Raw genomic sequence first — 22,805 nt, forward strand, 5'->3', positions numbered from 1 at the left:
CTACTTGAAGCACTGTTGGTCTCTTGCATTGCATCTTAAGTGGTAAACTACCTTGTAGGTAACAGAATGGTTTGTCCTCTAGATTGCACGTTTGATGGTGTTCTGGACTAGAATGAAGGCCTCCCATTCACCTCACATCACCTCTACTGATGTGAAGGCTGTTTGGTAACGGGGAAATGCCAGTTTAAAATGAGCATTTAATGCCTGGAATTGGTTTACAAACCTTTAAAAACCTGATTCTGTTTCACTAATATTTTATGTTCAGGACTGCACTCTGATCCTTGTCCATTTGTAACTTTAATGCTTCAAGGCGGTCACTGCTTTCCTTTTCAAACCCCCAAGATCAATTTGGATTTAACAAACCCTTGAGATCCACGTCTTCCATCCATCAATGCGTGAAGCAAGGTTACATGGTTGAAAGAACATGAGGGAGAAGAGATGTTGAGTTAATATGATGCTCAGGAATCCTCAGCTCTTGCCCTGGAGGTCTAATGCACTAGAGTTTAGCTCTAACCCTAATCAAACCTATGAACATCCTAATGAGTGTCTCCATCATTAGATCACAGTTGGGTTTTATCAGGGTTATAGCTAAACTCTAGGGCAAGATTTTAGGAACCTTGCATTAGACCACGTTTGTGACCTCTCTTTAAAGACATGCTGATATGTCACAGCTCAGAAATAAAAGTAATCCCTAACACATTTAGCAGGTTGAATAATTCAATCTATAAGTGATCACAAGCAGTTGCAGCACTTTCAAAAACAAATGTTGCTGTTTTCTATAAAATACAAGAATGACAGCATGGTAAATAAAAAAAAATAGACTATAGTGTGTAAGAGGGAGGTAAAAGCAGTCTTTTATTCCCTTCTTGAACAACCAATCAGTCTTCAAAAGAATGTCATAGCTTGCAATGGGATCATCTCCACCTCCTCACTAAGATAAGTTTCTTTTCTTCACTCAGTTTGAGCTAAGTTAGGAGGTCTGTGATAGGATTCTTGGAATCTTTAAGAGTATGGCCCTGATGTTTAGCCTGGAGTCTGTGGGCATGACGTCTGAGGGTATTACTACTAAACTAATGCTATTTTTTTCCAGAGCTGTTTTAATAACCTAAAATCTCTTAAAGAGGTCATTCGGATTTTGCAAGTTTAGGTTTTAAGGGTCTTAAAGAAAAGTCTACAACATACTTTTATTAAAATTTATTTTATTAAAATTTCACAGTATAAACTTGTCAAAATCAGCTGGTATTAATCTATTGAACAATGGTTGTATCCTGACACAGATCTTACATTTTGCAAACCACCAAACATCCACCCTGACGTCTTTTCTGAGAGTTTTGTAGGATGTCTTAACTGTGGAAGAGGTCAGGGGGGTATTCCAGAAAGCTTGGTTAACTTACCATTTGATAAATCATAACCTCTGGGTTGATTTACCCCAGACAGGCATACCATAAGTATGTCGGTTCCAAAACACCTGAGAAGAGTTAGTTTAATCAACCTCCGACTGGTTACCCAGAGTTAATGCGCGTGCACGGTGCATATATAAAGACATTTTCAATGGATCTCCGATTTCACAAGTCACCATGGAAACTCAAAGCGAAAAAAAGAGAGCGGCGTATTTCACTGAGGCGGAGTTAGAGGTTTTAATGCATGCTTATGAGGAGTTTAAGCCAATAATATTAAAAGAAGCAATACAGCTGCATCAGCTAAAGCAAGAGAGTTGGCTTGTCAAAAATAACAGACCGAGTAAATGCGTGAGTGTATTAAATTGCAAATTTGTTATTGGCTCCTGTTTTATTATAATTCAAAATAATTAAGTATGATTTACACATCCTTTTGAATATATCACTATGAAAGCATTTACTTTTGCTGCCATTTATTTCTTTAGTTTTTCTTTACTTATTTAATAAGGTGTAATCCTTCTGGAGCCACAAGAACTTTAAGCCAAGTCAAAATGAAACACAAAAACATTCTGCAAAAAGGTAATATTTGATTACACAATTACTGAACTATTATTATAACAGGATTTAGTATATTCATTCTGTCATGTAGCTAATAGAAAGAAGACTGAAGCCCGTCTAACTAACCCTCCAGAAAGAACACAGTCTGTCACAGTTGTAAGTGATTTGTTGTCTGGTACCTTTAGCTGCTTTTAGGGTTTTTTTTGCCAAATAATGTATACTTGAATATTTCTCCTGTAGGATGAAGATGATGAAGGTATTGAAGGTCCACTGAGGTATTATGTATTCCATTATAATGTATTGCCCTTTTTTGCATTAGAGTAACAAACTGTCATTGTCCTTTCACAGTACATACCTAGGGATTTGCCCGCAGATGAGGGTCCTTCAACCTCAGCACACATCTAAGCAGGGTAACAATTTGTGTCCAGGTGTCCATATTAATTATATTGTCTGACCAAACAATCTTATTTATTACATTTTTTCCTCCTTCCTAGTTGCCAGCAAAGGAGCTGTATAAGGTCCATCTTCAAAAACAAATAAGGAAAAGTGGCATGGAGATGGACCTTATACAGCTTCAAATGGAAGAGAAAAGGCTCCTCGTTAAAAAGGAAGCATTTGAAATTGAATTACTGGAGTATCACCTTAAGGTGAGAACTTCTGTCAGAATAATCTGTTGAATGTTAAGTGTTGTGTGTGTGTGTGTGTGTGTATATATATAAAGCAACATAAAAAAACATTTTTATTAAATTTTATTTTTGTTTTTTTTCCAAAAAAACAAAACAAAAACTGCCTGGCAGACCAGTGCAAAAAACTAATAAAAGTAATTTTGACAGATCCTGTCTCTCAAAAGTCTTCCGTCTCTGTTGGCCTGAAAAATCTGTAGGTGTTCCTCTGGGCCATCTTCCTCAATACAAGGAGGGTGGCTGTCTCCTCTTATAGTGGCAATATTGTGAAGCACAACACAAGCCACTATAATGTCGCATGCCCTCTCTGGACTAACCCGGAGCCCACGCAGACACTGAAACCGAGATTTGAGGATCCCTATAGTCATCTCCACCTTGGCCCGTGTTCGGCTGTGAGCCAGGTTAAAGCGTGTCTGTGGTCCAGGCTCAGGTTCAGGGTAGGGTGTCATTAAATAGGGCAGACAAGGCTATCCTCTGTCCCCCAACAAGTAACCATTGTACTGTCCTGTAATGATTGAAGTGTACAACACAAATATAGTAAAAAGGAACAAAATTTGTATAAAGTAAAACCTACCCTGCTGAAATGTCTGGTTTAATGATGACTCGCGGAAAATTCTGGCATCATGCACAGATCCTGGCCATTTTGCCTCAACATTGGTAGTTATTTCAGTTGCTTCACATATTACCTTGTTAGTGGAAAAAGTAATGACTTTAATGATTTTAAGAAGGGAAAAAAGTTGTTACCTGCACATTGATACTATGAACAGATTTCCTATTAACAGTCTCCCTCATTTATTGATGGAGCTTTAATAGGAATGTGAGTGCCATCAATGCACCCAATTACATTTGGAAACCCTGAAACAGAAAGTTATGGAAGTATGAAGTGTGTAAAAGCATAATGAATACATGTATAGATATAAATAATATGATTAAATATGCGTCATAGATTTTACTACAAAGGACAAACCTGCCACTCTGTGGAATTCGTCTTTAATAACAAGCAGAGGTTTATGGCCAGGAACTGTACCGTGGTAAGAACTGTTTAAGTGCTATAGCTTATCATGCTATAGACAATGAATTATCAGTATAGCTGCTTCTTAGGACTAATATTCTTATTGGCATTTTTCTGAATCTCATAAAGCAACATTATACATTGTTTATTTGGGTTATTTCAGAAGCATTCATTTTAATTTTATTCCCATCCCATAGATTATTGCAAGTTGTAAAGTACAAATATACATTTCACTTCAACATTTGAGTAAAATAATTACAGCCACACAAGTTTATAAGATTACACACATTGTCTTAAGACTCACTGTCTATCGCATTTAAATGAAATTGGTTTTATGATGTAATTTCAAGTCGGATGACTGGTATTGGTTGTTTTTTTGTTTAGTTTCTGATAGTTAATTCAACCTTCTTTTTTTTTTTAAAAAGGCGAACAAATACATTTTTACCTCAGAAAACGTTTCAAATATATGTATGAACTTTTCTCATTTCACAGATCCACATTTTAAAATATTTACCCAAGGTGTTTAACAACCACATCTCTTACATGTTGTTTTTAATGTTCAAGAAACCAACAATGTTTTTACTTGTAAAGAGCACAAAACTTTGCTTTGGGGATACAGAAGGAAAGCTATATGCCAACCAAGTAGTTTTATACAGTTTAACTATATGTAGTTATCATATAATTTAAATGACTAAAAGATTGAATTCATCAGATTCTCACACGCCATATTATCATCATTTCCTTTTGATCCTAATGAACTACTAATTAATTTGATGGCAAGTGACACAATATACAGTTCTCATTCTATGTTTGTAAATGAGTGTGCTAACCATTTGCAAGCATTTTGCATGTTAACAGATTTTGTCTGTCAGTTTTCTGACAGACATTTTTCATATTCCCCAACCTCAACCCTAATCCTGGAGGGCCACTTTCCTGCAGAGTTTTGAACCAGTCTTGATCAAACTCACCTTACTATAGGTTAAAAGTAATCCTGAACAGCTTAATTAGCTGAATCAGATGTGTTTGATTAGGGTAGCAGCTAAAATTTGTAGGACAGTGTACCATGGTTGAGAAAGCCTGCCTTTAGGATGTTCTCATTTGCTAATGCATAAATTCTACAGGTCTATAGTAGGATCAAATGTAATCAATCAATCTGAAAGGGGAGGAGCCACCTTCATTCAAAGCTGTACTTAATGACAAAGCCAAGCTCTGGTGATTATCATCTCAGAATTTGTCAGCATGGGCTTCCTGCAGTGTGTTTTTGTGCTGGTTGTGACTGTGGTGTTTGACCAGACAAAAGCATGGGGACGTTTGGGTTACAGTCCAAGAGGCATCAAGCTGCCATCAGGTCTAGCTTCCGTAGTTTCTTTCCTTAATCATGATCTGTCTTGAAATCCTTTGCAAGTGGTGTTTTCATTTCTCTCTACAGGAGTTGCACAAGACCCTCTTAATTTTCAGCAGAAGCAGCTGATGCAAGCTCCAGTGAAGCCTTTGACTTGGAGGTTTCCCATTGTCCCAGAAGTGCCGAGCGAGGTGGCGGTCAACTTCCAGTTGAGACAACCTGTGACTCCCAGTAGTGTAGCCGTTCTATGCAGTGAGAGCCAGGTTCATGCGGAGGTACAGCAGGACATGTTTGGCAACGGTCAGCTCATCCAGTCGTCTGGTTTGTCTATGGGAGGCTGTCCTGTTGTTGGTCAAGACCCAAATGCCAAGGTTCTCATCTTTGAATATGCACTGCAGGACTGCAACAGTGTGGTGATGGTAAAACTATCCTTACTATATTATCTATAGTACACTGAATCTTGGTTTCTTACTGAGCCTGACCCTACTCCATGAGTGACATGAGCCTCCGAGAGAGGGCACCTAGCTATTGGTCCATATAACTACGTCCATCTCTTACAGATGACTGAGGATGAGCTTGTCTACACGTTTTCTGTCACCTATACTCCTGTGGCTCTCGGTGATGCTCCGATTACTCGTACCAATAGTGCAGTTATTGGTGTTCAGTGCCACTATCCCAGGTAAGTGATCTTTGACTTGGTGTTGCTGCTTCTGGTGGCACAACTAGACCAGTTAATGGGTGCCTCCTGGAACTGCAGGCTTCAGAATGTAAGCAGTAATGCCTTGATGCCCTCTTGGGTCCCTTATGCCTCAACGGTGGTTGGTGAGGACATCTTGGTCTTCTCCCTGAAGCTCATGTTGGGTAGGTGCAGTTTCTTTTAGGCCTTGTGCTGTATGAATGAGGCTGTGCCTAAACCGTTCTTTCTTGCAGATGACTGGTCCTATGAGAGGCCTTCAAATGTGTATTTTCTGGGTGACGTTATTAATATTGAGGCGTCTGTGAAGGTGTACAACCATGTCCCTCTGCGTGTGCTTGTGGACAGCTGTGTGGCCACCCAAGTACCTGACGTAACCTCCCTTCTGAGATATTCCTTCATTGAGAATCATGGGTGAGCTGTGACCTGGTGCTGTTGAACTTGGTTCATTCCCTGTAGCCATTGTCTAATAAGTGGTGTAAGGTCTGGTGGTTTGATCCTGTAGTTGACATGGCGTTCTTTACATCAGGTGCTTTGTGGATGCCAAGCTCACAGGTTCCAGCTCCCACTTTGTGCCTCGATCCCAGGATGACAAGCTCCGGTTCCAGCTGGAGGCCTTCATGTTCCAGAACAGATCTAGTCCATCAGTATGTATTTGGCACTCGTTCATCTGTTCTGGTTTGACACCCCTCATCACCCTCTCTGTGGCGTCTCCTTGCAGATCTACATAACGTGTCTTCTGAATGCCACCCTTGCTTCTACACCCAGTGACGCTGTCCACAAGTCCTGTTCCTTTGCTAACGGGTATGTTTATGGCACTTGCGAACACCCTGAAGGTGCCGTTTCTGATATTTCTTGCTTGCAGGTGGTTTGCTGCTGATGGGAACCACCAGGTTTGCAGTTGCTGTGACTCAACATGTGGCCCAGATGCTGGAGTTGCAGCTTCTCCTCCCTTTGGTGGTAGGTCGCTACTTTGACGATAGCTTTTGATACTGACCGCAGTTCTGAGGGTTATTTTATTTATTTTCTCCTCTAGGTGTCCAGTGGCAAGGCATGGCCTCATTTGGACCTGTAGTGGTTCAACAGCAAACAAAGACTGTAGCTGGTGTTTAATAAAGAGTAAACCTTTACTTCTGTGTTTGTCTGTTTTAAGCTTGACTAAGAATTCTCCAAGGGGGTACTCCATTAGAAGAGTGGCATACCTAGACAATGGGTTTTTTTAATGATTAGGCGTTTGTGCCTTCCTTGAAGCACTGTTGGTCTCTTGCATTGCATCTTAAGTGGTAAACTACCTTGTAGGTAACAGAACGGTTTGTCCTCTAGATTGCCTTTTTGACAGTGTTCTGGACTAGAATGAAGGCCTCCCATTTTGGTTTTAAATACGCATGATAAAGGCACCCTCAGTTCAAGTATCAATGCCAGTCTTACCCACTTGATTTTAGGTGCCAAACTTGCACAACCTCTACTGACGTAAGGCTTTTTGGTAACAGGGAAACACCAGTTTTAAATGAGCATTTAATGCCTGGAATTGGTGTAAAAACCTGGTTTTGTTTCTTAGACCAGTTTCACTAATTGCGTTCAGGACCGCACTCTGATCCTTGTCCATTTTTAACTTTAATGCTTCAAGGTGGCCACTGGTTTCCATTTCAAAACCCCAAGATCAATTTGGATTTAACAAACCCTAGTTATCCACAACTTCCATCAATGCATGAAGCAAGGCTACATGGTTGAAAGAACATGAGGGAGAAGAGATGGTGTGAGTTAATATGATGATACACAGATCAGGACTCCTCAGCTCTTGCCCTGGAGGTCTAATGCACTGCAGAGTTTAGCTCTAACCCTAATCAAATATATGAACATCCTAATCATTGTTTCCATGATCATTAGATCAGTTGGGTTTTATCAGAGCAAGATTTTAGGAACCTTGCCTTAGACCATGTTTGTGACCTCTCTTTAAAGACATGCTGATATCTGTCACAGCTCAGAAATAAAAGTAATCCCTAACACTTTTAGCAAGTTGAATAATTCAATCTATAAGTGATCACACAAGCAGTTGCAGCACTTTCAAAAAGAAATGTTGCTGTTTTCTATAAAATACGACAAGAATGACAGCATGGTAAATAAAAAATAGACTATATATAATGTGTAAGAGACAGGTAAAAGCAGCAATGGGATTATCTCCACCTCTTCACTAAGATAAGTTTCTTTTCTTCACTCAGTTTGAGCTAAGTTAGGAGGTCTGTGATAGGATTCTTGGAATCTTTAAGAGTATGGCCCTGACGTTTAGCCAGCTGTCTATGGGCATGATGTCTGAGGGTATTACTACTCAAGTAATGCTATATTTTTCCAGAGCTGATTTAATAACCTAAAATCTCTTAAAGAGGTCATTTGGATTTTGCAAGTTTAGGTTTTAAGGGTCTTAAAGAAAAGTCTACAACATACTTTTATTAAAATGTATTTTATTAAAATTTCACAGTATAAACTTGTCAAAATCAGCTGGTATTAATCTATTGAACAATGGTTGTATCCTGACAAAGATCTTACATTTTGTAAACCACCAAACATCCACACCCTGACGTCTTTTCTGAGAGTTTTGTAGGATGTCTTAACTGTGGAAGGGGTCAGGGGGGTATTCCAGAAAGCTTGGTTAACTTACCATTTGATAAATCATAACCTCTGGGTTGATTTACCCCAGACAGGCATACCATAAGTATGTCGGTTCCAAAACACCTGAGAAGAGTTAGTTTAATCAACCTCCAACTGGTTACCCAGAGTTAATGCGCATGCACGGTGCATATATAAAGACATTTTCAATGGATCTCCGATTTCACGAGTCACCATGGAAACTCAAAGCGAAAAAAGAGCGGCGTATTTCACCGAGGCGGAGTTAGAGGTTTTAATGCATGCTTATGAGGAGTTTAAGCCAATAATATTAAAAAGAAGCAATACAGCTGCATCAGCTAAAGCAAGAGAGTTGGCTTGTCAAAAAATGTCAAAATGAAACACAAAAACATTCTGCAAAAAGGTAATATTTGATTACACAATTACTGAACTATTATTATAACAGGATTTAGTATATTCATTCTGTCATGTAGCTAATAGAAAGAAGACTGAATCCCGTCTAACTAACCCTCCAGAAAGAACACAGTCTGTCACAGTTGTAAGTGATTTGTTGTCTGGTACCATTAGTTGCTTTTAGGGTTTTTTTTGCCAAATAATGTATACTTGAATATTTCTCCTGTAGGATGAAGATGATGAAGATGAAGACACCACATCTGCTGAGATAGAAGTGGACAATGCTGGTAGATCCATTGAGGTATTATGTATTCCATTATAATGTATTGCCCTTTTTTGCATTAGAGTAACAAACTGTCATTGTCCTTTCACAGTACATACCTAGGGATTTGCCCGCAGATGAGGGTCCTTCAACCTCAGCACACATCTAAGCAGGGTAACAATTTGTGTCCAGGTGTCCATATTAATTATATTGTCTGACCAAACAATCTCATTTATTACATTTTTTCCTCCTTCCTAGTTGCCAGCAAAGGAGCTGTATAAGGTCCATCTTCAAAACAAATAAGGAAAAGTGGCATGGAGATGGACCTTATACAGCTTCAAATGGAAGAGAAAAGGCTCCTCGTTAAAAAAAGCATTTGAAATTGAATTACTGGAGTATCACCTTAAGGTGAGAACTTCTGTCAGAATAATCTGTTGAATGTTAAGTGTTGTGTGTGTGTGTGTGTGTGTGTGTGTATATATATATAAAGCAACATAAAAAAACATTTTTATTAAATTTTATTTTTTGTTTTTTTTTCCAAAAAAAAAACAAAACAAAAAACTGCCTGGCAGACCAGTGCAAAAAACTAATAAAAGTAATTTTGACAGATCCTGTCTCTCAAAAGTCTTCCGTCTCTGTTGGCCTGAAAAATCTGTAGGTGTTCCTCTGGGCCATCTTCCTCAATACAAGGAGGGTGGCTGTCTCCTCTTATAGTGGCAATATTGTGAAGCACAACACAAGCCACTATAATGTCGCATGCCCTCTCTGGACTAACCCGGAGTCCATGCACACACTGAAACCGAGATTTGAGGATCCCTATAGTCATCTCCACCTTGGCCCGTGTTCGGCTGTGAGCCAGGTTAAAGCGTGTCTGTGGTCCAGGCTCAGGTTCAGGGTAGGGTGTCATTAAATAGGGCAGACAAGGCTATCCTCTGTCCCCCAGCAAGTAACCGTTGTACTGTCCTGTAATGATTGAAGTGTACAACACAAATATAGTAAAAAGGAAAAAAAAAATTGTATAAAGTAAAACATACCCTGCTGAAATGTCTGGCATAATGATGACTCGCGGAAAATTCTGGCATCATGCACAGATCCTGGCCATTTTGCCTCGACATTGGTAATTATTTGGGTAGCCTCACATATTATCTATGTAGTGGAAAAAGTAATGACTTTAATGATTTTAAGAAGGGAAAAAAAGTTAAGTTGTTACCTGCACATTGATACTATGAACAGATTTCCTATTAACATGGTCTCCCTCATTTATTGATGGAGCTTTAATAGAAATGTGAGTGCCATCAATGAACCCAATTACATTTGGAAACCCTGAAACAGAAAGTTATGGAAGTATGAAGTGTGTGTGCACATAATGAATACATGTATAGATATAAATAATATGATTAAATATGCGTCATAGATTTTACTACAAAGGACAAACCTGCCACTCTGTGGACTTCGTCTTTAATAACAAGCAGAGGTTTATGGCCAGGGAACTGTACCGTGGGTAAGAACTGTTTAAGTGCCAGACATACTGTACGAACGGCTCTACACACAGTTGCCTTTCCCACATGCTCCGAATCGCCCACACTGTACAAAAAATGGCCAGACACAAAAAACCGAAGTTCTATGCACAAAATGTTTTCTGTGCTAAGCGCAGAACCACGGTTTGTCACATTTGCGACATGCAGTTTTAAAAGACGTGTTAAATAAACTAAGGAATCTTTTGAAAAACGATAACGCTCTTTCAAATATTCATTGGGGTATGCAAACACGTCAATACGTGGTCGTATAACCCTCTCCCGACGAAAAAAACCTTGTATAAGTTGGGCTTCTACGTCCACAGGAGCTTCCTCAAAAGGGCACGCCATGCTCACCAACCTTCTGAAACGAAGTTACTCTGAAACATAACCTGCTCCCTAGCAGATTATCTTCAGAGAGTCAGTTGCTATGGTTACATACATACCCAGAAAGTTACCTCCGTTTTTGGAACTGAAAGTTGAGGTTATCCACGAACTTACCCTTAAACATACCCAGGTATGTCACATAACCTGCTTTCTGGAATTCCCCCCTGAGAGTATCATCAGTGTTTTTGTGTTGATCCTCCTCTTGAGCACAGCATCATGCTATAGACAATGAATTATCAGTATAGCTGCTTCTTAGGACTAATATTCTTATTGGCATTTTTCTGAATCTCATAAAGCAACATTATACATTGTTTAATTGAGTTATTTAAGAAGCATTCATTTTAATTTTATTCCCATCCCATAGATTATTGCAAGTTGTAAAGTACAAATATACATTTCACTTCAACATTTGAGTAAAATAATTACAGCCACACAAGTTTATAAGATTACACACATTGTCTTAAGACACACTGTCTATCGCATTTAAATGAAATTGGTTTTATGATGTAATTTCTTTCAAAAGTCGGATGACTGGTATTGGTTGTTTTTTTGTTTAGTTTCTGATAGTTAATTCAACTGTTTTCTTTTTTTAAAAAAAAAAAAAAGGCGAACATATACATTTTTACCTCAGAAAACATTTCAAATGTATGTATGAACTTTTCTCATTTCACAGATTCACATTTTAAAATATTTACCCAAGGTGTTTAACAACCACATCTCTTACATGTCAATTTTAATGTTCAAGAAACCTATACTGGTGTAAATTTTTTCTACTTGTAAAGAGCACAAAACTTTGCTTTGGGGATACAGAAGGAAAGCTATATGCCAACCAAGTAGTTTTATACAGTCTAACTATATGTAGTTATCATATAATTTAAATGACTAAAAGATTGAATTCATCAGATTCTCACACGCAATATTATCATCATTTCCTTTTGATCCTAATGAACTACTATTTAATTTTATGGCAAGTGACACAATATACAGTTCTCATTCTATGTTTGTAAATGGGAGTGCTAACCATTTGCAAGCATTTTGCATGTTAACAGATTTTGTCTGTCAGTTTTCTGACAGACATTTTTCATATTCCCCAACCTCAACCCTAATCCTGGAGGGCCACTTTCCTGCAGAGTTTTGAACCAGTCTTGATCAAACTCACCTTACTATAGGTTAAAAGTAATCCTGAACAGCTTAATTAGCTGAATCAGATGTGTTTGATTGGGGTAGCAGCTAAAATTTGTAGGACAGTGTACCATGGTTGAGAAAGCCTGCCTTTAGGATGTTCTCATTTGCTAATGCATAAATTCTACAGGTCTAGAGTAGGATCAAATGTAATCAATCAACCTGAAAGGGGAGGAGCCACCTTCATTCAAAGCTGTACTTAATGACAAAGCCAAGCTGTTGTGATTGTCATCTCAGAATTTGTCAGCATGGGCTTCCTGCAGTGTGTTTTTGTGCTGGTTGTGGCTGTGGTGTTTGACCAGACAAAAGCATGGGGACGTTTGGGTTACAGTCCAAGAGGCATCAAGCTGCCATCAGGTCTAGCTACCATAGTTTCTTTCCTTAATCATGATCTGTTTTGAAATCCTTTGCAAGTGGTGTTTTCATTTCTCTCTACAGGAGTTGCACAAGACCCTCTTAATTTTCAGCAGAAGCAGCTGATGCAAGCTCCAGTGAAGCCTTTGACTTGGAGGTTTCCCATTGTCCCAGAAGTGCCGAGCGAGGTGGCGGTCAACTTCCAGTTGAGACAACCTGTGACTCCCAGTAGTGTAGCTGTTCTATGCAGTGAGAGCCAGGTTCATGTGGAGGTACAGCAGGACATGTTTGGTGATGGTCAGCTCATCCAGCCATCTGGTCTGTCTATGGGAGGCTGTCCTGTTGTTGGTCAAGACCCAAACGCCAAGGTTCTCATCTTTGAATATGCACTACAGGACTGCAACAGTGTGACGACGGTAAAACTATCCTTACTATATTGGCTATAGTACATTTACTCTTGGCTTCTTGAGCCTGACCTCTGCTCAATAAAACAAGTGGGAGGAGAATCCTGTACAGGTGGAATTTTAGAACACCCCTTCAGATTGTGTAACTGCCTTGGAGCAGTGTTAGCTCAAAGTTGTCCTTAAGTTTGCTTTAAGCTGATCCAAACTGAAACTAAATCAGGTCAAAGAAAAGTTCGGGCAAAGTACACTTCTCATTATTGAAATAAAATTGAATGCTGAGGTCAATAGCCATGTGTCCATCCAAATAAAGAACCCCCACCTTGATAAACTGGCACTGAAGAAAGTATTAGCCACTTAACTGCTGTGACTTATGCCTCCGAGAGGGCACCTAGCTATTGGTCCATATAACTATGTCCATCTCTTACAGATGACTGAGGATGAGCTTGTCTACACGTTTTCTGTCACCTATACTCCTGTGGCTCTCGGTGACGCTCCGATTACTCGTACCGATAGTGCAGTTATTGGTGTTCAGTGCCACTATCCCAGGTAAGTGATCTTTGACTTGGTGTTGCTGCTTCTGGTGGCACAACTAGACCAGTTAATGGGTGCCTCCTGGAACTGCAGGCTTCAGAATGTAAGCAGTAATGCCTTGATGCCAGCTTGGGTCCCTTATGCCTCAACGGTGGTTGGTGAGGATATCTTGGTCTTCTCCCTGAAGCTCATGTTGGGTAGGTGCAGTTTCTTTTTAGGTATTGTGCTGTATGAATGAGGCTGTGCCTAAACCGTTCTTTCTTACAGATGACTGGTCCTATGAGAGGCCTTCAAACGTGTATTTCCTGGGTGACGTTATTAATATTGAGGCGTCTGTGAAGGTGTACAACCATGTCCCTTTGCGTGTGCTTGTGGACAGCTGTGTGGCCACCCAAGTACCTGACGTAACCTCCCTTCCGAGATATTCCTTCATTGAGAATCATGGGTAAGCTGTGACCTGGTGCTGTTGAACTTGGTTCATTGCCTGTAGCCACTTCATCTAAGAATTGGTGTGAGGTCTGGTGGTTTGATCCTGTAGTTGACATGGTGTTCTTTACCTCAGGTGCTTTGTGGATGCCAAGCTCACGGGTTCCAGCTCCCACTTCGTGCCTCGATCCCAGGATGACAAGCTCAGGTTCCAGCTGGAGGCTTTCATGTTCCAGAACAGATCTAGTCCATCAGTATGTATTGAATTTGGCACTCGTTCATCTGTTCTGGTTTGACACCCTCATCACCTTCTCTGTGGCGTCTCCTTGCAGATCTACATAACGTGTCTTCTGAATGCCACCCTTGCTTCTACACCCAGTGACGCTGTCCGCAAGTCCTGTTCCTTTGCTAACGGGTATGTTTATGGCACTTGCGAACACCCTGAAGGTGCTGTTTCTGATTATTTCTTGCTTGCAGGTGGTTTGCTGCTGATGGGAACCACCAGGTTTGCAGTTGCTGTGACTCAACATGTGGCCCAGATGCTGGAGTTGCAGCTTCTCCTCCCTTTGGTGGTAGGTAGCTACTTTGACGATAGCTTTTGATACTGAGCGCAGTTCTGAGGGTTGTTTTATTTTCTCCCCTCTAGGTGTTCAGTGGCAAGGCATGGCCTCATTTGGACCTGTAGTGGTTCAACAGCAAACAAAGACTGTAGCTGGTGTTTAATAAAGAGTAGAAAACCTTTACTTCTGTGTTTGTCTGTTTTAAGCTTGACTAAGAATTCTCCAAGGGGGTACTCCATTAGAGTGGCATACCTAGACAATTGTATTTTCAATGATTAGGCGTTTGTGCCTTCCTTGAAGCACTGTTGGTCTCTTGCATTGCATCTTAAGTGGTAAACTACCTTGTAGGTAACAGAATGGTTTGTCTTCTAGATTGCATGTTTGACAGTGTTCTGGACTAGAATGAAGGCCTCCCATTTTGGTTTTAAATATGCATGATAAAGGCACCCTCAGTTCAAGTATCAATGCCAGTCTTGCCCACTTGATTTTAGGTGCTAAACTTGCACAACCTCTACTGACGTAAGGCTTTTTGGTAACAGGGAAACACCAGTTTTAAATGAGCATTTAATGCCTGGAATTGGTGTAAAAACCTGGTTCTGTTTCTTAGACCAGTTTCACTAATTGCGTTCAGGACCACACTCTGATCCTTGTCCATTTTTAACTTTAATGCTTCAAGGTGGCCACTGGTTTCCACTTCAAAACCCCAATATCAATTTGGATTTAACAAACCCTAGTTATCCACAACTTCCATCAATGCATGAAGCAAGGCTACATGGTTGAAAGAACATGAGGGAGAAGAGATGGTGTGAGTTAATATGATGCTACACCGATTAGGACTCCTCGGATCTTGCCCTGGAGGTCTAATGCACTACAGAGTTTAGCTCTAACCCTAATCAAATATATGAACATCCTAATCATTGTTTCCATGATCATTAGATCAGTTGGGTTTTATCAGAGCAAGATTTTAGGAACCTTGCCTTAGACCATGTTTGTGACCTCTCTTTAAAGACATGCTGATATCTGTCACAGCTCAGAAATAAAAGTAATCCCTAACACTTTTAGCAAGTTGAATAATTCAATCTATAAGTGATCACACAAGCAGTTGCAGCACTTTCAAAAAGAAATGTTGCTGTTTTCTATAAAATACGACAAGAATGACAGCATGGTAAATAAAAAATAGACTATATATAATGTGTAAGAGACAGGTAAAAGCAGCAATGGGATTATCTCCACCTCTTCACTAAGATAAGTTTCTTTTCTTCACTCAGTTTGAGCTAATTTAGGAGGTCTGTGATAGGATTCTTGGAATCTTTAAGAGTATGGCCCTGACGTTTAGCCAGCTGTCTATGGGCATGATGTCTGAGGGTATTACTACTCAAGTAATGCTATATTTTTCCAGAGCTGATTTAATAACCTAAAATCTCTTAAAGAGGTCATTTGGATTTTGCAAGTTTAGGTTTTAAGGGTCTTAAAGAAAAGTCTACAACATACTTTTATTAAAATTTATTTTATTAAAATTTCACAGTATAAACTTGTCAAAATCAGCTGGTATTAATCTATTGAACAATGGTTGTATCCTGACAAAGATCTTACATTTTGTAAACCACCAAACATCCACCCTGACGTCTTTTCTGAGAGTTTTGTAGGATGTCTTAACTGTGGAAGGGGTCAGGGGGGTATTCCAGAAAGCTTGGTTAACTTACCATTTGATAAATCATAACCTCTGGGTTGATTTACCCCAGACAGGCATACCATAAGTATGTCGGTTCCAAAACACCTGAGAAGAGTTAGTTTAATCAACCTCCAACTGGTTACCCAGAGTTAATGCGCGTGCACGGTGCATATATAAAGACATTTTCAATGGATCTCTGATTTCACGAGTCACCATGGAAACTCAAAGCGAAAAAAAGAGAGCGGCGTATTTCACCGAGGCGGAGTTAGAGGTTTTAATGCATGCTTATGAGGAGTTTAAGCCAATAATATTAAAAAGAAGCAATACAGCTGCATCAGCTAAAGCAAGAGAGTTGGCTTGTCAAAAAATGTCAAAATGAAACACAAAAACATTCTGCAAAAAGGTAATATTTGATTACACAATTACTGAACTATTATTATAACAGGATTTAGTATATTCATTCTGTCATGTAGCTAATAGAAAGAAGACTGAATCCCGTCTAACTAACCCTCCAGAAAGAACACAGTCTGTCACAGTTGTAAGTGATTTGTTGTCTGGTACCATTAGTTGCTTTTAGGGTTTTTTTTGCCAAATAATGTATACTTGAATATTTCTCCTGTAGGATGAAGATGATGAAGATGAAGACACCACATCTGCTGAGATAGAAGTGGACAATGCTGGTAGATCCATTGAGGTATTATGTATTCCATTATAATGTATTGCCCTTTTTTGCATTAGAGTAACAAACTGTCATTGTCCTTTCACAGTACATACCTAGGGATTTGCCCGCAGATGAGGGTCCTTCAACCTCAGCACACATCTAAGCAGGGTAACAATTTGTGTCCAGGTGTCCATATTAATTATATTGTCTGACCAAACAATCTCATTTATTACATTTTTTCCTCCTTCCTAGTTGCCAGCAAAGGAGCTGTATAAGGTCCATCTTCAAAAACAAATAAGGAAAAGTGGCATGGAGATGGACCTTATACAGCTTCAAATGGAAGAGAAAAGGCTCCTCGTTAAAAAGGCAACATTTGAAATTGAATTACTGGAGTATCACCTTAAGGTGAGAACTTGTCTGAATATTCTGTCAGAATAATCTGTTGTATGTTAAGTGTTGTGTGTGTGTGTGTATATATATATAAAGCAACATAAAAAATTTTTTTTTATTAAAATTATTAAATTTATTAAATTTTTTCCCCCAGCAAGCAACCATTGTACTGTCCTGTAATGATTGAAGTGTACAACACAAATATAGTAAAAAGGAACAAAATTTGTATAAAGTAAAACCTACCCTGCTGAAATGTCTGGTTTAATGATGACTCACGGAAAATTCTGGCATTATGCACAGATCCTGGCCATTTTGCCTCGACATTGGTAGTTATTTGGGTTGCTTCACATATTACCTTGTTAGTGGAAAAAGTAATGACTTTAATGATTTTAAGAAGGGAAAAAAGTTAAGTTGTTACCTGCACATTGATACTATAAACCGATTTCCTATTAACAGTCTCCCTCATTTATTGATGGAGCTTTAATAGGAATGTGAGTGCCATCAATGCACCCAATTACATTTGGAAACCCTGAAACAGAAAGTTATGGAAGTATGAAGTGTGTGTGCGCATAATGAATACATGTATAGATATAAATAATATGATTAAATATGCGTCATAGATTTTACTACAAAGGACAAACCTGCCACTCTGTGGACTTCGTCTTTAATAACAAGCAGAGGTTTATGGCCAGGGAACTGTACCGTGGGTAAGAACTGTTTAAGTGCCAGACATACTGAACGAACGGCTCGACATACAGTTGCCTTTCCCACATGCTCCGAATCGCCCACACTGTACAAAAAATGGCCAGACACAAAAAACCTAAGTGCTATGCACAAAATGTTTTCTGTGCTAAGCGCAGAACCGCGGTTTGTCACATTTGCGACATGCAGTTTTAAAAGACGTGTTAAATAAACTAAGGAATCTTTTGAAAAACGATAACGCTCTTTCAAATATTCATTGGGGTATGCAAACACGTCAATACGTGGTCTTATAACCATCTCCCGACGAAAAAAACCTTGTATAAGTTGGGCTTCTACGTCCACAGGAGCTTCCTCAAAAGGGCACGCCATGCTCACCAACCTTCTGAAACGAAGTTACTCTGAAACATAACCTGCTCCCGAGCAGGTTATCTTCAGAGAGTCAGTTGTTATGGTTACATACATACCCAGAAAGTTACCTCCGTTTTTGGAACTGAAAGTTGAGGTTATCCACGAACTTACCCTTAAACATACCCAGGTATGTCACATAACCTGCTTTCTGGAATTCCCCCCTGAGAGTATCATCAGTGTTTTTGTGTTGATCCTCCTCTTGAGCACAGCATCATGCTATAGACAATGAATTATCAGTATAGCTGCTTCTTAGGACTAATATTCTTATTGGCATTTTTCTGAATCTCATAAAGCAACATTATACATTGTTTAATTGAGTTATTTAAGAAGCATTCATTTTAATTTTATTCCCATCCCATAGATTATTGCAAGTTGTAAAGTACAAATATACATTTCACTTCAACATTTGAGTAAAATAATTACAGCCACACAAGTTTATAAGATTACACACATTGTCTTAAGACACACTGTCTATCGCATTTAAATGAAATTGGTTTTATGATGTAATTTCTTTCAAAAGTCGGATGACTGGTATTGGTTGTTTTTTTTTGTTTAGTTTCTGATAGTTAATTCAACCGTTTTCTTTTTTTTAAAAAAAAAAAGGCGAACACATACATTTTTACCTCAGAAAACATTTCAAATGTATGTATGAACTTTTCTCATTTCACAGATTCACATTTTAAAATATTTACCCAAGGTGTTTAACAACCACATCTCTTACATGTCAATTTTAATGTTCAAGAAACCTATACTGGTGTAAATTTTTTCTACTTGTAAAGAGCACAAAACTTTGCTTTGGGGATACAGAAGGAAAGCTATATGCCAACCAAGTAGTTTTATACAGTCTAACTATATGTAGTTATCATATAATTTAAATGACTAAAAGATTGAATTCATCAGATTCTCACACGCAATATTATCATCATTTCCTTTTGATCCTAATGAACTACTATTTAATTTTATGGCAAGTGACACAATATACAGTTCTCATTCTATGTTTGTAAATGGGAGTGCTAACCATTTGCAAGCATTTTGCATGTTAACAGATTTTGTCTGTCAGTTTTCTGACAGACATTTTTCATATTCCCCAACCTCAACCCTAATCCTGGAGGGCCACTTTCCTGCAGAGTTTTGAACCAGTCTTGATCAAACTCACCTTACTATAGGTTAAAAGTAATCCTGAACAGCTTAATTAGCTGAATCAGATGTGTTTGATTGGGGTAGCAGCTAAAATTTGTAGGACAGTGTACCATGGTTGAGAAAGCCTGCCTTTAGGATGTTCTCATTTGCTAATGCATAAATTCTACAGGTCTAGAGTAGGATCAAATGTAATCAATCAACCTGAAAGGGAGGAGCCACCTTCATTCAAAGCTGTACTTAATGACAAAGCCAAGCTGTTGTGATTGTCATCTCAGAATTTGTCAGCATGGGCTTCCTGCAATGTGTTTTTGTGCTGGTTGTGGCTGTGGTGTTTGACCAGACAAAAGCATGGGGACGTTTGGGTTACAGTCCAAGAGGCATCAAGCTGCCATCAGGTCTAGCTACCATAGTTTCTTTCCTTAATCATGATCTGTTTTGAAATCCTTTGCAAGTGGCGTTTTTATTTCTCTCTACAGGAGTTGCACAAGACCCTCTTAATTTTCAGCAGAAGCAGCTGATGCAAGCTCCAGTGAAGCCTTTGACTTGGAGGTTTCCCATTGTCCCAGAAGTGCCGAGCGAGGTGGCGGTCAACTTCCAGTTGAGACAACCTGTGACTCCCAGTAGTGTAGCTGTTCTATGCAGTGAGAGCCAGGTTCATGTGGAGGTACAGCAGGACATGTTTGGTGATGGTCAGCTCATCCAGCCATCTGGTCTGTCTATGGGAGGCTGTCCTGTTGTTGGTCAAGACCCAAACGCCAAGGTTCTCATCTTTGAATATGCACTACAGGACTGCAACAGTGTGTGATGGTAAAACTATCCTTACTATATTGGCTATAGTACATTTACTCTTGGCTTCTTGAGCCTGACCTCTGCTCAATAAAACAAGTGGGAGGAGAATCCTGTACAGGTGGAATTTTAGAACACCCCTTCAGATTGTGTAACTGCCTTGGAGCAGTGTTAGCTCAAAGTTGTCCTTAAGTTTGCTTTAAGCTGATCCAAACTGAAACTAAATCAGGTCAAAGAAAAGTTCGGGCAAAGTACACTTCTCATTATTGAAATAAAATTGAATGCTGAGGTCAATAGCCATGTGTCCATCCAAATAAAGAACCCCCACCTTGATAAACTGGCACTGAAGAAAGTATTAGCCACTTAACTGCTGTGACTTATGCCTCCGAGAGGGCACCTAGCTATTGGTCCATATAACTATGTCCATCTCTTACAGATGACTGAGGATGAGCTTGTCTACACGTTTTGTCACCTATACTCCTGTGGCTCTCGGTGACGCTCCGATTACTCGTACCGATAGTGCAGTTATTGGTGTTCAGTGCCACTATCCCAGGTAAGTGATCTTTGACTTGGTGTTGCTGCTTCTGGTGGCACAACTAGACCAGTTAATGGGTGCCTCCTGGAACTGCAGGCTTCAGAATGTAAGCAGTAATGCCTTGATGCCAGCTTGGGTCCCTTATGCCTCAACGGTGGTTGGTGAGGATATCTTGGTCTTCTCCCTGAAGCTCATGTTGGGTAGGTGCAGTTTCTTTTTAGGTATTGTGCTGTATGAATGAGGCTGTGCCTAAACCGTTCTTTCTTACAGATGACTGGTCCTATGAGAGGCCTTCAAACGTGTATTTCCTGGGTGACGTTATTAATATTGAGGCGTCTGTGAAGGTGTACAACCATGTCCCTTTGCGTGTGCTTGTGGACAGCTGTGTGGCCACCCAAGTACCTGACGTAACCTCCCTTCCGAGATATTCCTTCATTGAGAATCATGGGTAAGCTGTGACCTGGTGCTGTTGAACTTGGTTCATTGCCTGTAGCCACTTCATCTAAGAATTGGTGTGAGGTCTGGTGGTTTGATCCTGTAGTTGACATGGTGTTCTTTACCTCAGGTGCTTTGTGGATGCCAAGCTCACGGGTTCCAGCTCCCACTTCGTGCCTCGATCCCAGGATGACAAGCTCAGGTTCCAGCTGGAGGCTTTCATGTTCCAGAACAGATCTAGTCCATCAGTATGTATTGAATTTGGCACTCGTTCATCTGCTCTGGTTTGACACCCTCATCACCTTCTCTGTGGCGTCTCCTTGCAGATCTACATAACGTGTCTTCTGAATGCCACCCTTGCTTCTACACCCAGTGACGCTGTCCCGCAAGTCCTGTTCCTTTGCTAACGGGTATGTTTATGGCACTTGCGAACACCCTGAAGGTGCTGTTTCTGATTATTTCTTGCTTGCAGGTGGTTTGCTGCTGATGGGAACCACCAGGTTTGCAGTTGCTGTGACTCAACATGTGGCCCAGATGCTGGAGTTGCAGCTTCTCCTCCCTTTGGTGGTAGGTAGCTACTTTGACGATAGCTTTTGATACTGAGCGCAGTTCTGAGGGTTGTTTTATTTTTCCCCTCTAGGTGTTCAGTGGCAAGGCATGGCCTCATTTGGACCTGTAGTGGTTCAACAGCAAACAAAGACTGTAGCTGGTGTTTAATAAAGAGTAGAAAACCTTTACTTCTGTGTTTGTCTGTTTTAAGCTTGACTAAGAATTCTCCAAGGGGTACTCCATTAGAGTGGCATACCTAGACAATTGTATTTTCAATGATTAGGCGTTTGTGCCTTCCTTGAAGCACTGTTGGTCTCTTGCATTGCATCTTAAGTGGTAAACTACCTTGTAGGTAACAGAATGGTTTGTCTTCTAGATTGCATGTTTGACAGTGTTCTGGACTAGAATGAAGGCCTCCCATTTTGGTTTTAAATATGCATGATAAAGGCACCCTCAGTTCAAGTATCAATGCCAGTCTTGCCCACTTGATTTTAGGTGCTAAACTTGCACAACCTCTACTGACGTAAGGCTTTTTGGTAACAGGGAAACACCAGTTTTAAATGAGCATTTAATGCCTGGAATTGGTGTAAAAACCTGGTTCTGTTTCTTAGACCAGTTTCACTAATTGCGTTCAGGACCACACTCTGATCCTTGTCCATTTTTAACTTTAATGCTTCAAGGTGGCCACTGGTTTCCACTTCAAAACCCCAATATCAATTTGGATTTAACAAACCCTAGTTATCCACAACTTCCATCAATGCATGAAGCAAGGCTACATGGTTGAAAGAACATGAGGGAGAAGAGATGGTGTGAGTTAATATGATGCTACACCGATTAGGACTCCTCGGATCTTGCCCTGGAGGTCTAATGCACTACAGAGTTTAGCTCTAACCCTAATCAAATATATGAACATCCTAATTGTTTCCATGATCATTAGATCAGTTGGGTTTTATCAGAGCAAGATTTTAGGAACCTTGCCTTAGACCACGTTTGTGACCTCTTTAAAGACATGCTGATACCTGTCACAGCTCAGAAATAAAAGTAATCCATAACACTTTTAGCAAGTTGAATAATTCAATCTATAAGTGATCACACAAGCAGTTGCAGCACTTTCAAAAAGAAATGTTGCTGTTTTCTATAAAATACGACAAGAATGACAGCATGGTAAATAAAAAATAGACTATATATAATGTGTAAGAGACAGGT

General features: G+C 39.7%; 2 protein-coding genes and 2 pseudogenes across 2 annotated transcripts; 3 read left to right on the forward strand and 1 right to left on the reverse strand.

Moving 5' to 3' along the window:
• Positions 1–132: 132 nt before the first annotated feature.
• On the reverse strand, positions 133–10,828 carry LOC122334466 (annotated as a pseudogene).
• Positions 4,838–6,816, forward strand: LOC122334481 (zona pellucida sperm-binding protein 3-like). Its single transcript, XM_043232450.1, has 9 exons — positions 4,838–4,998; positions 5,080–5,411; positions 5,553–5,671; positions 5,750–5,853; positions 5,923–6,100; positions 6,216–6,333; positions 6,408–6,490; positions 6,552–6,646; positions 6,723–6,816. The coding sequence occupies exons 1-9, from the start codon at positions 4,890–4,892 to the stop codon at positions 6,797–6,799; spliced, it is 1,215 nt and encodes a 404-aa protein (XP_043088385.1). The 5' UTR covers positions 4,838–4,889; the 3' UTR covers positions 6,800–6,816.
• Positions 10,829–12,251: 1,423 nt separating the features above from the next.
• Positions 12,252–14,504, forward strand: LOC122334482 (zona pellucida sperm-binding protein 3-like). Its single transcript, XM_043232451.1, has 9 exons — positions 12,252–12,403; positions 12,485–12,816; positions 13,232–13,350; positions 13,429–13,532; positions 13,603–13,780; positions 13,898–14,015; positions 14,094–14,176; positions 14,239–14,333; positions 14,408–14,504. Exons 1-9 carry the CDS (start codon positions 12,295–12,297, stop codon positions 14,482–14,484), a joined length of 1,215 nt encoding a protein of 404 aa, XP_043088386.1. The 5' UTR covers positions 12,252–12,294; the 3' UTR covers positions 14,485–14,504.
• A 5,034-nt stretch (positions 14,505–19,538) lies between these two features.
• LOC122334429 lies at positions 19,539–21,787 on the forward strand (annotated as a pseudogene).
• The last annotated feature ends 1,018 nt before the right edge of the window (positions 21,788–22,805 follow it).

Source organism: Puntigrus tetrazona, unplaced genomic scaffold (assembly GCF_018831695.1).
Source record: "Puntigrus tetrazona isolate hp1 unplaced genomic scaffold, ASM1883169v1 S000000528, whole genome shotgun sequence".
Classification (NCBI taxonomy): Eukaryota; Metazoa; Chordata; class Actinopteri; order Cypriniformes; family Cyprinidae; genus Puntigrus; species Puntigrus tetrazona.

What these genes read in the sequence shown, in the direction of transcription:
- LOC122334482 (XM_043232451.1), top strand. Translation starts at nt 12,295, where the DNA reads ATGGGCTTCCTGCAGTGTGTTTTTGTGCTGGTTGTGGCTGTGGTGTTT. An exon ending in AGGCATCAAGCTGCCATCAG is followed by an intron (nt 12,404 to 12,484) that starts GTCTAGCTACCA and finishes TTCTCTCTACAG; the next exon opens with GAGTTGCACAAGACCCTCTT. An exon ending in CTCCCTGAAGCTCATGTTGG is followed by an intron (nt 13,533 to 13,602) that starts GTAGGTGCAGTT and finishes TCTTTCTTACAG; the next exon opens with ATGACTGGTCCTATGAGAGG.
- LOC122334481 (XM_043232450.1), top strand. Translation starts at nt 4,890, where the DNA reads ATGGGCTTCCTGCAGTGTGTTTTTGTGCTGGTTGTGACTGTGGTGTTT. An exon ending in TCCTTCATTGAGAATCATGG is followed by an intron (nt 6,101 to 6,215) that starts GTGAGCTGTGAC and finishes TCTTTACATCAG; the next exon opens with GTGCTTTGTGGATGCCAAGC. An exon ending in TCCTGTTCCTTTGCTAACGG is followed by an intron (nt 6,491 to 6,551) that starts GTATGTTTATGG and finishes TCTTGCTTGCAG; the next exon opens with GTGGTTTGCTGCTGATGGGA.